We start from the raw sequence: 18,324 nt of genomic DNA on the forward strand, positions 1-18,324 counted from the left end.
CACCTTTTGAAATAACCTGTGGCAGTTGAGATCTCAATTTCAGAGAGAGTCTTTCTTTGCTGCTTTTTTTTCCTCAATATAGTACTTTTTAACTGATGAGCACATGTTTGAGGACTCTCCCTTGCTGTGGGGAAGGTTTTGCAACATCAACTCTCTGATCTAGGCACAGGCAATAAACAGAGCTCCAGCATCCTCCAACTTACTGCTTTTCTACAGAAGCACAAGCATCCTTGCACAGGCCAAGTTACATATATGTGCATTCTCTGTAACTGGGTCTTTTATACCCTCCAGAGTTCATCTCCTTCTGCTAAAAAAAAAATGTCTTGGTTCTCCAACAGCTACGAGATCCAACACAGTTGATTGCTTATGTTAGAAAAAGGTAAATTACCCTCTTTTATGTTATTCAAGGTTTCTCTCAGGCTACATTTGAATGGAAATTGCAGTTTAGTGAAAAAATGTACAATTTACAATCTGCTTTTTATGAACTAAAAGAAAAATATTTTAGGCTTAGTACACAAGGAAGAAAGCACAAAAAGATGTCACATTTAAAATTGAGTGATTTCCTAGTAAAGGCAATAATTATAGTTGCTTTAACTACACTTAAAATGATTAATGATCTTGAGTCAGCACAGTCTAGATTTTCAAAGGCATTTAGCTTCTGAAACATCTAACAGTTGCTTTGTAGATTATTAAGTGCCTAATCTGGTTAAGTATCAAACTCCCATGTACTTGTTTGTCCACTGCAGCATTAAAGGCTCCGAAAATCTAAACTATTTTTTTAAAAAACTTATTAAAATTAGCAGATCTCATTCTCCCCCATGTCTTTTTTTTTTTTTCACCAGACCAGAAGAGGAAAATAGTTTCTTTCTTTTTGATCTCTGGATTGGCTCCTCAGCTGTGAGATCTAACATACAGGGTATATAACAAAAAACAATCCACTGAGATAGAATACTTTTATTTGAATATGATGCTTAGATCTGGAGAAAATCCAGTTAACTTCTTTAGCAACCTAATTCAAAAGGGATGGGTGATCATAAAAAATAAACAACTGGGATTCACCTGTTTTGAAAGCTTTCAGTGGAGCTGCAGGCGGTGTTGAGTGTGGAACTTGAGCTCATGCTCAGTCAGGTACGGGTGCTCAGTGACACCGTATCCTCTGGACTCACACAGGGCTCTAACGCACGAACCTCGCCTGAACTCTTCCACAGATCAAGGAAGGTCATCGCTACCTACTGATTAATTCAGTGAACTAAGAACATAGCACCAGCACAGGCAGAATCCTTTATAAACTGGAAACTTCTCCAAGAATATAAGGATACTCCTACCCCATCTGATAATACAACAGATTTGATGTGGAGTGTGTTTTCTTGACTTAAGTTAATCTAAGATTCTGCTACTGTTGGAAAAGCTGTGAAGTTCTGTCCTCTCTTATTTCTCCATAATTTCCATCAGATCGCCTTGTGGTGGCACTAGTTAGGAGCAGCAATTTAATTTGGGTAGTGTGTGTGTCTTGGGGCTAAAGTGTTACCTTCATTAGCTCCAGCTGTGAATGAGGTTATGAGTATCCCTACAGAAGCACACGATCACTACGGTCAGCACAAGGGACGCTGATGGGTGTTTAGGTGGGGAAAGGCGAAAAAGGAAAATTATGTTTCCAAATTGCAAAAAAATTGTTTAAAAAAATCAAAGACATGCTTTTCATAGGTATTACACGGTTAAACAGCTTTCCCAACTGCTCATATGCATCTACAAACATCTCTAACAGGCACTGCATTTTATAGTAAGAAAATTCTTCAAATCCACTTTTCTGGCTGAGCCGTTACTGAACTTTGGCTGTCGCAGGAACAGATACATTTTAGGTTCAATTGGAAGAAACATGGCCAGAAAATGAGCTTGAAGATTTAAAAAGCCAGCATGCAGGTCAGGTCAGAGAATGTATTTATTTCTGGTCCATGTACATTGATTCAAAGTAGCAAGAAAAACCTTCTTCCAAAGCTATTACAGGTAATGCTAAATCCAGGTTAATCTGCATATGCAAAAACAAGTACTTATGGATTCAGCTATGAGACAAAAAGGTAACATTTCACATATATATGCAACACTACTAATTCTCAATAATATACAATCAGAACAAAATAATTAATCTAGACATCCATCTACGTGGACAACAGCCTGCATGCTGTTATTATAAAGCAACTAATGCTACTGATATTTGTTTCTATGAGGTTTCATCAGCAGATTAAATATTAAACAGATACAGAACCTTAACTTGCCTACTTCATATATGACACAAAGAAAGGCAGATGGAAAATTACGTCAAAAGAAAAATAATGAAATTATTTTCAAAAAATTCATAGAAAATCAATAACACTTTATTAAAAATAAAGTGAAATAAGTATTCATGAATACTGGTCATTTAATCTAAAAGTTATTTATAACAGACAACAGTAACTTATGACTGATAAGCACACAAGCCCCATGCTTCATTATTTTAAAATCTGAGGTTTCAGAAACAATCATGTCAAAATTTTGAAAGCTTGGCTTTTGAATCACCAGTGTGGGAGCAAGCAATATTATTTGCACAGAAGAAATACTTGGTCATATAAAACTATGAAAAAATGTAAGCAATGAAGAATTCATTGGTAACTTGCTTCGCTAGAAGGGAGAAGCTAAAGGTAGGCTACAGAAGCGGGACTTATTCACCTTAATGCAGGTGTTTCCATTTCAGCTTCTCAGATTGGATGTCTTATAATCAATGTAAAAAAAATAAGAGCCGGTGCATCCCATTTTAATACTAACATCTACAGCAAATCACCCAGAATAAATGCTTATAATACCTATATTTCTCCAGTGTCTCTAAAGGGAACTTGACGTGACTAGCGTGTTCAGCAAACGTCTGAGTTTGGAAAGATGACCCCCCAGTTATCCAGATAAGAAAACACTCATAGTGAAAACCCCCAAAACAGTGATGCTGACTTTGTCCACAGGCTTTTTTTCTCCATAACTCTCTTTTGAGACTAGCAAGCCTTGTAAGATGCAAAGCCACTAGGAGAACACAAAGCTGTTTCTTACCACCTCCAGCTTGAAGGACAATCTATTTATTTCTGTTTATGAATACAGACAATTTATTTCCCTAAAAACTGTTTTAAATAATAAATTTAGCCACATATAGCTAAAATCAGGATCGAAGTGAAAAATCTGAAAACACCTTATAAAAAGGAAGACAAATCTGCTAAAGTTACTGCACCTGTTCCTTCTAGACCTCTTGTATGAGAAAGGGGCAATGCTAATGCTCATGGAAGTTCCTTCTGCTATTTCTCCTGAAAGTAGCAGAGTGGAGGAAAGCAAAGGAGAATAGAAAAGAAAGGTGTCTGCAACTCCTGCAACAATGGACATTGCTTATAGGCAACACACAATGAAGTAGGTTTATAGGATTGCTTAACAGTTTTACCATTTATCTATCACAAAATGCAAGAAAAAGTGTAGATTCTGTTTTCTGCTAATATTTCGTAAGGAAGGTTATCAATTTAAATAATAATAAGGAAATGCCTAAACAATTATAATAATCTTGGAAAGTAGAGTAAGAGAATTGCTAAGATTTTCAGCAATACCAGGTGGATTATGAACCAAAGTATTTGCAGAAGTACTACTAGTAGTAGAGGAAATATTGAACAAAATTCTGTTAAAATCATTAACTGTGTTAATATCATATCATATGATAACACATATTAAACTGTGTTAAAATATTGAACAAAACTGTGTTAAATCATGAAATCATACTGAGCTTCATGAGATTCCATTAAACAGTACCGGCTCCAGTATCAATCCCTGGGCTACACTGTTAGTGACTGACCTCCAGCAAGCCTTCATGCTGTTAATCACAACACAGTCAGTCTGGTAGCTCAGTTTTCAACCCACCTCACTGTTCATAAATCTGTTTTGTATTTCATCATTTTGTCTATGATGATGCTACAGTAGATATTGTCAAAAGCCTTTCTAAAGTTTAAATAAATGGCATCCTTTGATCTCCCATCATCGACCATGCCAGTTAACCTTGTTTTTGAAGGCTACTGAGTTGGTAAAGCATGATTTCCCCTTTTGTACAAACATGCTGACTGCTCCCAGTCATCTACTTTTCTTATGTTTGGAAATTAATTATAGGATTATTTGCCCCATCACTTCCACAGGGTTATGGTGAGGATTACCACGCAGTAGTTCCTGGATCCTCTTTCTTGTGCTTCCTGAAGAAAGGAGTCACATTTGCTCTCCCCTAGTGGCCACGAGCTTTCAAAGACTACCAGGTCAGACCATGATGCCAGCCAGCTTCCTCAGCTTGTGGTTGCATCCTGCCAGGTCCTATGGACCCAAGTATGTCCAGTTTGTTTCAAATGTTGCCTAACCTGTTATCTCTGTACCAAGGGTAAGGCCCTAGTTCAGGCCTTCCCAATTGGTCTCTGGGAAACAGGATTCCTGAAGGCCTCCTGAAGGTAAAGATGAAGGTAAAGGCAGTATTAACTACCCGGGTCTTTTCCATCTCCATCACCATCATTCCCCTTTCTGCTGAGTGAAGTTTATACAGTCACTGAACTCTCTTTCAGAATGGGCTTTCTAGTTGGAGGAATAAAAATATAACAACAGATTACGCAGAAGCATTCTTAATCCTGAAACCAGATAAAGGACAAACTGTGACACTACTTTTACTTAAGAGGCCCATAGCATTTAGTATGACAAATCTAAACTTAAATTACATTATTACCAGCTTCTAAAGAGAGAACTGCTGATTTTCTCATTCCAGAATGGATTTAGAATTGGACTTGTATACATACATTTTGTTTATCCTCAATTCACTGGGCAGAAAATTACATTTCAGACCTTGAAATTCCATCTTGTGAGCTTAATTTAGTTTCTGGTATTTTCCTTTTCTTGTCATCCTTCTTTCACCCTTGCATCTTTGTGTGATAGTACCTCTGCTGCAGATTAGACTTTTTACTTTGGAATGAAGACTCAGCAACTTGTAGAAATTTAATGCTCAAATGATTGTCCATAGAGGAGTCAGTAACTGACCATGATAATCCTAAACAAGTCTTATCAGAAGTACTTTAATTGAACATTGAACAAACTGGTACTGAGTTTTAATGACTTTTATGGTAATTAAAGTTATGCCTTACTGGACAGACTGGTGATTCAACTACACTGGACCATGAATGCCATGCCTACATTAATACCTGGGGCTGTTCTTTGGCCACAAGGCCAGATCTGATGAAACAGGCTACAAGTGCATCATAAAACATTATCTAAATGCTGGTGGCAACATCCAGTTCTCTCTCAATTCCTCAGCTCTTGTCAGCTTCTGAACCGTGCCTGAGAATTGTTAGGGGGGTTATCCAGGCAAAATGAGGAAGAAATGGAGCAGCTTTGCTAGACAGGGATTTCTCTGACTTGCATACAAGCAACAGGAGAGAACAGACAGGCCAGCAAGAGACTGACTAACTTAAAGATCCTAAACAAATTAGGAACTACAGGACAAATGAGATTACACCTAGAAAGATGGCACTTGTTGACTGTCCCTCTCCTTACCATTACACAGACTAAACATCATGCTTAAAAATTATTCTGCCAACCCTTTTTTGCATGCAGCACAAATTAGCCCAGAAAAGGTTTAGTCAGAAGAGCAGACAATTCACAACAAATCTAGCACAAAGATTGCTCAATCTCTGACATATTCTGCAACTAAAGCATGTTGCCATTACAGCCAACATGAAAAAGTAACTCCAAAGACACAGAGGACAACCTCACAGAAAGTCACAGCAATACCCTCAGACAGTTCTAAAACAAATAAATAAACAAAAAACCCACTACCCAAGCAGGTCGTTGTAAGAGGAGCCACTACACTGTATCACACACAACATACATTGTTTAACTACGTACATTTTTCCCGGTAAACAGTGATATCTTCCTTTAATCGATGGGACGGATTTCCTCTTTTAATAAATTTTAAGTGCAATTTTAAGTATAGGATTACAAAGCATGAACAGACATATGTCTGTTTAACTCTGTGTAGCAGCTATACATTAGTATATCCTGTGTGAAGAAGAATTTATATTGATCTCATATTGTGAAGCACTGTGCAACTTCAATTTCCCAGAAACCCCAATAAAGTAAGTTTTGAGCTACCTAAATCAGGCTCCTAATTTGAGATCCAATCCCCAAAATGCATAAAAACCACATTCCAAATTAACAACTCTTAATTAGTAACAATAAAGAAAATTAATATGAGAGCTACAGTTGACTAATTTTTTTTCTTTATCAGAAAGGATTTCATTCAAAAGGGTATCTTTTATCATGAAAAGTAGTAAAAAAAAAAAAAACAAACTTCCAGATAATTCTAGTTGTGTTCAATGGGTTTTCAATAGGCAGTCTTTTGTAATTAGGATGAATTACACTATTTACACCCGTCCTCAGGCAAACAGTCTCTGAATCCAAAAAGATTAATAAAATACCGATTTTTTAAAATTATTGAAATTAAGCAAATGTTTTCAGAATCTCCTAAACTCGTTGTTTAACTTCAGGTACAGTAAGACAGTAATAAAATGAAAATTAAGAAAACATTGAGATTTTTTATTTCAGAGATTCCAAGATTATCGGGTGCTTTGGATACAGCATGCTCCAATTAAATATGCAAGGCTAAGTATAAACAGCTGGAAGTTGGTTACCTACCAAGTGCACCTAGCAAGTCTACTACAGTTTCTGAAAGTAAACAAGCACTATAAAAGGAATATATTTTGAGTGATTTATACACAGTGCATAGACCCATCTGACTGCCAAGAGAACATACTTCAATGTCATTACCTACATTAACTTATGTGAAGATTGCTCTTTAGAAGAGGAACAAAATAGACATCAGTAAGAAGGTTAAATCAAAGCTACTTAGATAACTTTTAAGTCTAATTCTTTTTAAACACTTTGCTGATAAGCTTTTGATTACAGCAGATGCACTACTGTAAGACTTTAAAAGTAATGTCTGTCTTTCATGCAATAAAATTATATGTATTTCACAACTCTCTGAAAAAAATTATTGGCAATCTATCCAATCCATTAGCACAAAAATATTTTTTTATGGGCCAAAGGTGGGCATATTTTTACAGTGATTCTGCTATTCAAGCTGCATCTTAAATCAGATAAAGAGAATAAAATATCCTGTTGTGTCTTGATGGCCAAAGAAAGACTTACTCAGAAATAATGTCAACAAACTTACTGCACATGGAATGTAATTAATGCTACTACCATTTGATGTAAAGAGTGACTGGCTTGTTCTTTATTATTTTAAAACATTTTTGTATGTTTCCTATTTTGCTAACATTTGTTAGGACTCTGATTTTCTTTTTATAAAATTCAATACATTTTATATTGATATACTTTTTTGCAGATAAAATCAGTATAATATTCATATGAATATGAATTCAATGTTGCTTCTTGAAAATTATATAAACATACAAAAAAACCCCTGTTATGTTTCCCAGAGATGAGCATTCAGCACAAGTTCGAAGATTTCACTCTAATCGTTATCCTCTAGAAAGGACATAGCAGAAAGCCAAACTGGCAAACTATGTTACTAATCCAGATTCTTTTTTCACATCCTATTTCTAAGGCAGCACACATAGAAACTTGTGCTGAACTCAGGACACAAGTGCTGTAATTGCTTCACAAGATCTTTCAGCAGAGTGAGGTCTACAAACCCTTAGACATGTTAAGATTTGAGGTATATTACCATGTGTACAATGGGGTTTGTTTACTTGGAGCCTTTGCTTTAAAGAGGAGTCTTAACACTTATAACAACTCATAGCGGCAATCTAAATCTAGGAAACAACTAAACAATTTTTAAAACAAACAAAAAACAAATCAGAAAATAAAAACCCAAGCCACAATATCAGAAGGAGTCTTCCCTATCTTAACTTCACCTTCCTCCCTATCTTCCCCCTCATTTTCATGTTTAAGTCACTCTCCAATGGACATAGAGCTCCCTTTATGTCCCAAATACAATTTAAAGATGAGGCAGCATCTTCATCACTTGCACACAAGAACATTTGGTAATCATTCTCCCCAGTCCACAAAATACCAATAAACCCAAGAAGAATACAAGTCTGACAATATGCATCTATGACATCAGACTTCAAAATGCAGAATCCAGAGCTTTTCTATGAATCGACAACCTATCCTTCCTGAAGAAAACAACACTTTAAAAGAAACATTCAAGAACTAAAATTCTGAAGAGTATACTAAATAATATATGTAGAAATATGCAAGAGAGCGTAAAAATACAGAAGGCCACATCAAAGCAAGATATTATCAATTTTATAATTTCTATTAATAAAGCAGTGGTCACTCACCCAAATCAGTGGGTGAACACATATCCAATCAGCAATGTACTAATGACATATCTTAACAGAAGGCTCAATAAAAATCAGTAGCATACAGAACCAACATCAGTTTGCAATATGAACAACAAATAAAAAAATGCTACACCTCCCTCCCCCTCCATTTTCAATCAGCAGAAGGTCTTGGTAGAAGTATTAAAGGGAAACCAAGACAATTTTTTCAAGTCAGGAAGGGAAGAGAAGGAACTTTTGGACAAGCCAGTCTTGCCTTCCCTTCTGCTGGATCATACTTGTAAAATGCAGCACCATCACAGGCCAATCTCCCAAATGTCTCCAAACTGTGCAAGGTGCCACTAGGGGTACCATAAGTGAACAGCAATTATCATATGCAGATTGCAAGCATGCATTATTATCACACAGTACAATTTATTCAGAGAGGAGGTAGGATATTCAAATCTTCACCAAATTAAAATACTGAACACGGATCATTATAAATCAAGACACATACTGTACCCATAATTTTAAGCATCCTTATTAAAAGTAATTAGATTTTGGCAAGTCTTTCTCAATTAACATGACCAGTCAAAAGAAAAAAATAAGTCATACATCCTGGCTGTTTTATCTCCATGATTCACGAAACATTAAATAATTTATTCACATCACTGTTGAACAACTTTTGAGTGGTTTTTTTTACATACAACCCCCCCTTCTTTCCTTTATTATTTTCATCATTATAATTTACATGCAAATATAGTGTCAAATCAACTTACTTATTTTAGAAAGTGACTTTGCTAGACTGTACGCTGGTCTGAACTCCAGAAATGCTTTGAGAGAGTATCTCAAGACTTCTAACTGCGATAATATGTTCACTGGGGGGAAAAAAAAAAAGGGGGAAATTTGTTACAGAATACTAGCTATTCTGTTGTAAAATCAGACTAGCAACCTACATTCTTACTTTGAGTAGCTGTGTAAAGTACTGTTAACCACTGACCTTTATTACATTAGTTCATAGCAACACCACACTGCTTTTACAAAAGTAGAGATAACATGTTGTCCCACAGAATACATAGAGTTTATTTTGGCTGGGCAGACAACACCTGAGGCACAGGCATACCGCTGTGAAATGGAGGTGTGCCTGGTCCTGGGAGAAGCAGAAAAACCAAAGTATTTTTCTCACCTTCTGTTCTTAAAAACTGACACATCAGTGAACAAGCATTATTCAACAATAATACAGACTACCTGCATATGAAAATGACGCAGGAGAAGGAAAAAAAGCCTACAAGACACTAATAACAGTACTAGAATTGGATTTTCAGTGGTACTTAAACAAACATCGCCAACTCACAATATGAATGGCTTCCAAGTAAAACTTAAACATTATATTTTGACCTTTTCAATTTCTGTATTGTTTATTCTATTTTCTACAGAAAATTAACATTCCCAGCCAAAATCTCACGTCTTTGCTATGCATAAAGAGGAAACTCAAAAAACAACATCAGCAGCCTTCCAAAAAGAAAGAGGAGTAAAAACTCACCCTACACTTCCCTAGATTAAAATTAATAAATACAGACTAATTTTCTTTTGTGCTTTTGAACATGGTAGTGTAGACATTTAATGATGTTTAGCTAATGAATTTTAATTTTGTGCCCCTTCAGTTAGTTCAATTTACCTTTCCTAGGTAGCTCTCTCAAGACATGGTCTCCTAAGCTGCCTTCATTGCCCACTCTGTCTTTATACAATTCTTTCTTTTCTCATTAAAAAGTAAGAGGTTTATCATGGAGATAACTCGGGTTAAGAAGAGACACTGTTCACTTTTGCATGGTCCTGCCAGGGTAAAGTTGAGTCATGGCTACGATAGTATGCTGAGCTGAAGGTATGTCAGCAGATACATACAAACTCCACTAATTAAGATGATGAATCTCTCCACTAACAATAAATGGCCCTATAATGTTGATTTCTGCCTCGTGCCTGTGTTGGTTTTTTTTTCTTTTTAAAGATAACCATGAAATAGTAAAAACTAAGACTTTTTTATCAGCAGTTGACATTAACCAAGCACTGAAGCATGCAAAGAACAAAAAGAAATTAAGTGCTTTGTGGAAGAAGAAAAAGGTATATCTGTGCAGCGTACTCCTTTGGCAATGGCATGGTTTCTCCATACAGTCATAGTTTCTGTCCTCCCCTTGCCATGTGGGAGTGAACACTGACATGTATGGTATCCCCAGGGATACCATTCTCTGGTTAGTCCTGCCTAGGCATATGTGAATGACTAATTTCATGACATCAGGACAGACAGATGTGTCATGTTTCTCACGATGCAGCTTTCACTTCTAAAGAGTGAGCTTCTAACTGTCACAGTTAAGAAAAAGTTGTAAAACAAGCCTATGGCATGCTAGATGCCTCCCCAAGGCTGCACCAAGTCTGAAACAAAAGTCCCAATGTATGAACTGACATATATTTTTGCACCTAGATGCCTTGATGTGTCACTATTCACTATTTTATTAGTTAAGCTCTTTAGGACAGAATAAAAGGAAAGAAAACAAGAGGTGCATGACTTCAGACTAAATTGCAACCATGTCCTAAACACGAGACAGGTTAATGGTGATATAAAAGACTTAGCAGAGATAGAGGGATTAGAAGAATGTAGAGTAGACAAAACGATAAAGATTTAAAATATTTCTATTAAGAGATGACTAGGCTGAAACAAGGAAGTAAGAATTATCATATTCTACAGAGGGCTTCAGCAGTGATCCAAAAGACTGCAGACAAAGTCTGTCTATACTTCTATTTATTATGTGTCTGTCTGTCTATCTATCTATCTCAAGTGCTCAAGATCAGGTTGGGTAGGGCTTTGAGCAACCTAACATAGTGGAACATGTCCTTGCCCACAGTAGGGTGGTTGGAGTATATGGATTTTAGAGGTCCCTTCCAACTCACACTCCGATTCTATGATGCAGCTCTGTTTCCATTCTAACATTCGTTTACAGCATGAAAGACAATGGTTTAGAGGACTTCAGGCTTACTTTGTTAACCTGTTTTCAAAAGCAAATCAAGTAAAGCTTCTCCCATGCTGACCTACCAAATGAAAGACTATACCCATCTTTCCATCATGCTCCATCAATTGCTTATAGGAAGCAATTTGCATTACCTTTGAGTTAAGTGTTCTTGAGTGTACAGTAATACATCTGCCTTGGATTTTGTAAGCATAATGGCTGTGTTCCAGACACACAAACTACATGAAAGTGCTTATATCTGACACAGCACAAACAATGGAGTATTACTGCTAATGTGGTAATTTGGGAGGGTGGAAAGAGAGAAGAAAGAAGAACTGCATTAAAAAAAAAAATCACAGAATAAAGGAGACATCTGGCTGAACACAACAGAGTACAGGTGTTGGAGATCACACACAAGGCTAATATTTAATATGTTTTTTTAAAAAAAAAATGTTGATGTACAGGAAAAAAAGCAAAAAGTTACAGGAGGGGAAAAAAAATCAAAAACCCCAAACACTGAAGTAATTAAGGAGCAGAAAAAGTAGTTCAAAGATAAAAAGCAGCAACTGAGATACAGACAAGCTACAGAGGCAGTGCTTTGACAGTCACCAACAGACCACATCACCTTAGGAGGAACTTGTTCAGACACTTGGAAGCCCAGGAGCCTTGGGCATATCTGAGTCACATGACATGAGATCTGATAAGGTGTTTTGCATTAAGTTGGGAAGTAAAATAGGAAGGAAGAGAAAAGCTCTATTTCCTAAGGCGTTGAACTATTTCAACAACCTTAACAAAGGTACAATAGAGGTTCTAAATCCCACACAAACAGTGCTGGCCTGTGTTCTCTTTTAACATCGCATTCATATTCCTTCACCAGCGTTTCAGCTCTTGAAAAGGTACCCATGTAAGTTTAGCTGCCACTAAGGAATATAAAATTAATATTTAAATTATCAATAACACTTTTTTATATACTTCACAGCTCTTCAAAGATCTGTATGATTGCACTATTTCCCCTTGGAAATGTGAAAATCCTAATTTTTGTCTGGAAAGGAAGAAATCTAAATTTAAAAACCAGTATATTTTTGTTTCTATAAAGGATTTCATTTCCTCTGATCACTCACAGAAACACATCTTCAGTTTCAGTAGGGATGAGCTGGTATTGATTTCCCCCCCCCCAGAACCTTTTAAGTCCTCCTAGTAAATATGACCTGATTGTTTTCCAACAAATCCTTTGTCCTCATGCTAATCCATTGCCTATTTTTAGGCATATTTCAAATAATAAAAAAACCAAACACAACAAAATATTCCAGACTTGCCATCAGCTTGACTGAAATCCACTCTTACACCTTGTTCCTACTTCTTAACAACTAGAGAGTTAAACTAAATTATTAACTCCTGACATTACAGGCTCCAGTGCAAACCAGGAATTCAAAGCACGCATCTGACTATTTAGTGATGTTAATTTCTGGCTATCACAAAAAATAAAATAAATAAATCAGCTAGACCGAAAAAGTCTGCATATCTCCAAACCACTCTCCTCCAGAAAAGCAATGAGATAAAGTATTAGAGCACCAAGAGAGACTTACACTGTTTTTAAGTGGGAGTTAGGAAAAATGCAGTTTAAAGTTCTAGAGAAACAACTGCTTTTCTTTAAATGCAAAGTATTTAAAAAAAACTCCTCAAGCAAGCAACGTGAAAGCAAAAATATGAAGTCTCTCTTTTTGGTCCCATCACTTAAACTCTAGTCGCTGACATAATTTAACATGAAAGGGCACTTGATTAAATCCATCAGTGAAAACTGTCTTAGGTTTTAAACCAGAACAAGTTCTGACTGGAATCAATTACCAAAAAGGTTAAAATATATTGCATCAACAAACGATTAAAATAGCATTTCCTACCTGAAAATATAGACGGTCTTTTCTTAGGACGCCTTGGATGTATAGGGTCTATATTCCTAATATTTCTTTGAAACTTTCCTTTAAAATCATTTTCTAGCAGGATGTCTGGTGGCAGGCTTCTCCTTCTTGTTGTTTTATAACGAGCCTGATAGGAATTCAATTTACTATTAGTCCTGGAGTACAAGCTGCTGTCATCAACTGCCATTATAGAGCACTAACTGTTAGAGTCACCCTAGGAAAGCAAAGCCAGCCTGGAGATCCAGAAGTACTTGGACTAGTGGTTACAGAGCTGAGCAATCTCAGATGTTCTCATGCTCAACTCACTTGTTGGGGAAGTTGAGCAGGTGGATAGGCATGTGCTGAGACAGGTGTAGAGTTACTGCATCGCCCCTCCTTGCATCAGTGAAATACCACAGGGAGGAGACAGGCCGAAATAATTTGTTTGAAAGTTCTGAGGTAGTTAGGAAGTTCAACAAACCTGAGCTCAGCAGCACAAGCTCAGCAAAGGGGGAACTACAATTTAACATGAGGCACTCTCTAGGGTTAGTATGGTTTATATTATACCCACAGCATTTCTCAGATCAGTTAATTAATACTTCGTTAACTTGGCAAGCTAAACAGGTGATGCTAAACCTTTTGGAAGGAACGGGAGAAATTATATATCTTGATATATATCTGTGTAGCTTTTTAAGTATTATATTGTGTTAGAAATGCAGAAGGATGCAAAGTCTGCTAGATTTTTGTCTTGCTTCTCTTAGAATTATATTGCATTTGGCTGAAAGTTGAAATTACGAATGGAAGGATCCAGTCTTAAATACATTGGACTCAGAAATCACACCTTCAATTCAGAAAAGCTGATAACTTAAACCAAAGTGATTTAAACCAAATGAACATTAAATTAAATATTTAACATTACATAGCAAAGTGGCCATCTATAACGCTGCTGCTTCATTTGAGAAAGCATGCAGGATCACTCTCGAGGAGAAAAGACAATGCAGAAAGAATCGTGACTTGCAGAATATACCACCTAAGGAGTCTTTCTGCTGTGCCTTTTGCAATTGGACATGTCTATGTCGTATTGGCCTTATTAGCCACCAGTGTGCTTGTAACACATGTGGATAGAGCCTTTCCCAAATCTTCGTTTGCAAAGCCTAGCCATGATGATTATTTCTGATCTTACTGAGTATTCAAAAGATCATGAGCTCTGTTTGTATGTGGAAATAAGCTTTTGAAAATTCTACTGGACTCCAAAGGAGGTTTAGGTGGCGGGAATTAGGTTATAACCAAAGGGAATTGTATGTCTAAATTGCTCAGTTACATTTTAAAAATTCCTCTAGACACCGGTCTTCATCACTGGAGACCAAAACACTTTGTTCAAGTCCTTCAAATCCATAGCAGCTGTGGATCTCATCCTCTGTTTTTCCCAGCTAATAACCCCTCCCTCCCAAAAAAAAAAAAAAAAAAAAAAAAGTCCAAGAAGTTTTCCTTGCTTCTCCTTCTCTTCCAACTCCACTTGCTTTTTCAGCTTTGACCGAACCAACACAAAAATATTGACTTCATTCCTGATAACACAACTAAACCAAAATACATCAAAAAAACCCCTTTTCGAACCAACAGAAAATGCTTAAATCTGAGCAAATAAATATCTCTGAACCATGTGTGAAGACTGAGAAATAAGAAATATCAAATGCAGGAATTGACATTTGAGGAGCTTTAAACTGAAATTTGACAGAAGCTTTATATAAAATTTCAGTATCTTCAATAAGTGACCTAAGCATCAAGCTACAGGATATTCTGGAGACAGCTCTTAACTTTTCCTGCTGAAAGTACTCCAACATGTATACATAATTAAATATTCATTAGAAGAGTGACTTGAAAGAGACTGTCCCATATTCTAGCTGAGCGATACAATCGCTGCACTATACAATCTTACCTTCTGCAGCCCATGAATATTCATGCCAAGTGGAACATTTCCAATAGGAGAAATGGCCACTGAGACACTCAAATATGTGATAGTGGTCACGCTTTATCAGAAGGGGAAAACCTGTCAAGAGCACAAATCCCTGATCCAGCAACAGCACACAGAAATCTAAGAACAGTTTACCCCTGAGTGGCCTTCAGGTGGAAATCCAGAAGACAGATGAAGACCCCAAACATCTCATCACTAAATTAATTGCCTTTTACAGGATCTGCTCTGGAACACACACTTGAAAATTCATTCAGAACTAGAAATCAAGACAGGTAAATAAATACTTGTTCTGAAAACTGAAAATCCTAAGCAAATAAAGCAAAGGAGTATGCAGTGGTAAAACAGAAACTGAGGGTGCTAGTGGTGTCTGAAAGTTGTTGAGAATGAGGTGCCTAAGTGTCATTTTAGTAGACTAACTCTATTATTTATCCCATCAAAGGTTTACACAATATCCTTCAGAAGAGATTACTACAAGAAAGTAATCCTTGTGTTACATTCAGAACTAATAGTGAAAGTGCTCAAAGTATGAAAAGCAAAGCACAGGAAACATAATTTGGTTAAATTTTAAGGCTGGCAAAGGTTCATAAGACTTCAGGCTTCTCTGGTAGGTTCTGTGTAGTTCAGTACTTTCTTACAATTTTAAAAGGTCAGTATAATAATCATTGGGTTTATCCATTACAGTCAAAGGCTAAATCAGAACATCATACCCCTTGCCTCCAACAGACTACTCAGTTGTAGTGTCTGCAGTTTCTATTATGAATTCTTTCGATCAAAATTTGATAAATCAATGCTAAAAGTAACTGATGTTTGATAACTGATTTGTGTTTGTATGTCTGTACTGCAGAAACACAGAGTTGATGTTACAAAATCAGCCTGGTCCAGGTCATAAAAAAGCCAATATTCTCATAGGGGAAATTATCATTAGCTTTTTGTTTAATAATACAGCAGCAAATCTTGTTATATTTCATGTGCAGTAAGCCAAGTGTTATTATGACCGCATTAGAGCTGCCGTTCTCATTTTCAGCTGAAGAAATATTTGTGCTTATCAACAGCAGAAAAGGTTTCCTAAAAAGTCTTCTCAATGTGTCACCTTGTGCAGGCTGGCTCAGAAAATCTGTATTATGGAAGAAGAAAACCAACACCACAATGAATTCCTGCATGGTTTGGTAAAGTAACTTCTGTATCAGTGTACATGAATTCATGGCCCTTCCCACCATGCTGTACATACCAGAATAAAGTGGTAGGTAAATACCTACAAGGGAGGAGAAGGCCTCTTTAGCCATATAAGCTGGAGGAACTGCAATGGCAGGAGAAGGAAGTTCGAGCTTTACTAACATTTTAAGCCAGCACGGTTCAATAAATCAAGCCTCATCCTTCTTGCCTGTGCCCCATGGAGCTTCTGTCCTTGTTTCATTACCATCCACTTTGTGAGGCTGCACAGCAAACTATGGCAGAAACCTAGGTTACCTTTTGTTTATTTATTCATTTTTAGTCATGCTGCCACAAAGGACAAAAATACAAGAGTAAGCATCCAGGACAGGGATATATGAATTGCTTCTTTTAGTGACTGTGCCTGGTTACCCTTAGTTAAAATATTTGTAAAACTAAGGTTACAAAGGCAATGTTCAGGCTACTTAATTAATTTGTCTGTGTTTTACAGGTTTTAGACATATTTAAAGAAATCAAGTTGTTACCAATCAAGTTGAATATTCTCGGGTACCTGCTTGCCCAGGAGACTGTTGAACAGAACTTCCAATTTAGAAAACCAATTTTGTTCTTTTGTTCAGTGTAAGGACTTACTACGCAGCTCTCATTCCCTATACACATCAAAACAGTCACAGATCTGCCAAGTTATCTGTGCCATGAAGTCTCTAACCTCTTTTGCTCTGCATCTCAAATACAAAAGCTAAACAATGCAAGAAAGGAAAACTGGGTATCAAAAAGTGAGGAAAATATACAGCTGTTTAAATCCTCCAACGGTTACATAAAAAATTATTTGTTTAATTTTCTGGAATAACCTGGTTGTCTTAATCCATAGGATGTGAACATCTGACATGTTCTCTGCTTGAATTAACCCATTTCTTCCAGCCTAATGCTGTTATAAGAAGAGTCTGGATTAGGTCCAACTTCAGCATCCAAAAACCCTCTCCTTAGTCAAGCATCATTTTTCAGAAGTGAGTATAGGAGAAAAAGGTCAATAAACAACCAGTCATGGTCATCCTGTTAAAGACAGCAAAGAGATCATATTAGGTTCACATTAATTTCTACCCTTGTAGCAAACACTTGGCTCGTAGAATTGTGCAATTAGGGCTTAGTTTCCTACTACACCTGACCTTTGAGAAACTAAATAAGAGTATTAGATGTTAGTCATACCATGCACTACATTTACAGTTTTAATTTGTAATAGATAACATTGAATTGCAGTCACAGAAAAGAGAAACAGACTTTCAGCCCAGACAATTCTTCACCTCTCTCAAATACTAAAAGATAAAACATCAAGAAAAGATAGAGCTTTTACAGAGTTACTTTCTATGTTGGTATGTTGATTTTAATAGATGAATATTGACAAGAGATTTGGCTAAGTGTTTCAGCTGCACTGTCCTTCAGCTGAAAGAAGATAAGAACCTTTAAATGGAAATCATATTCTTGCTTGCTAACAACAAACAAAATATATGGTAAAAGCTGTAATCTGATTCTAAGATATTAGTTCCTTACTGTTTGATCCAGAATGTGCACTTCCCATATTAAGTAGGAAAGATGACTTATATCGCAGCATTTCAAAAGCAAAAAAATTCATTTTCTAATGTCCATTTGTAATAATTTTATTTCACACTAATGTTCCCGTTACATGATAGCTGCCCCAGTCTTCTTTGCATGAGGACTCGAAAGCTGATCCTTCTCCAACAGGAAAGCATCACAAACCCTGAGAACAGGCATTTTCTGGCAGGGTAGAGTGTAGAGGCAGAGCACAGGAACCCAGCCAGCTGACAGGGCTCCTCACAGATGGCCTCAGAGCTGTCGGCACCCGAGTGGCAGCCCAGTGGCTGGGCATCTTCCAAAGATCACAGGCTGAGAGTGGAACTTGCCAGAAT

The 18,324-nt window shown here is 36.7% G+C and overlaps 1 protein-coding gene across 4 annotated transcripts in view; it reads right to left on the reverse strand.

Annotated features, from left to right (window-relative positions):
* The window catches only part of FRY (FRY microtubule binding protein), a 236,195-nt gene that overhangs the window by 176,752 nt on the left and 41,119 nt on the right, over window positions 1-18,324 (reverse strand). Inside the window, exons 1-3 of one of the 4 annotated variants that reach the window (XM_032677997.1) lie at window positions 15,197-15,235; window positions 13,264-13,408; window positions 9,146-9,244 (exon numbers count right to left, since the gene is read on the reverse strand). The exons of 1 other annotated variant lie outside the window; for it this stretch is intronic. In XM_032677997.1, the coding sequence (XP_032533888.1) occupies window positions 9,146-9,244; window positions 13,264-13,408; window positions 15,197-15,220 (268 nt within the window). In that variant the 5' untranslated portion in view covers window positions 15,221-15,235. Of the gene's footprint in view, window positions 1-9,145; window positions 9,245-13,263; window positions 13,469-15,196; window positions 15,236-18,324 lie in introns of those variants that run through there. 2 more of the 4 variants (XM_032677996.1, XM_032678001.1) reach the window with 2 other exon arrangements.

The sequence above is a fragment of the Chiroxiphia lanceolata genome, chromosome 2 (assembly GCF_009829145.1).
Source record: "Chiroxiphia lanceolata isolate bChiLan1 chromosome 2, bChiLan1.pri, whole genome shotgun sequence".
Classification (NCBI taxonomy): domain Eukaryota; kingdom Metazoa; phylum Chordata; class Aves; order Passeriformes; family Pipridae; genus Chiroxiphia; species Chiroxiphia lanceolata.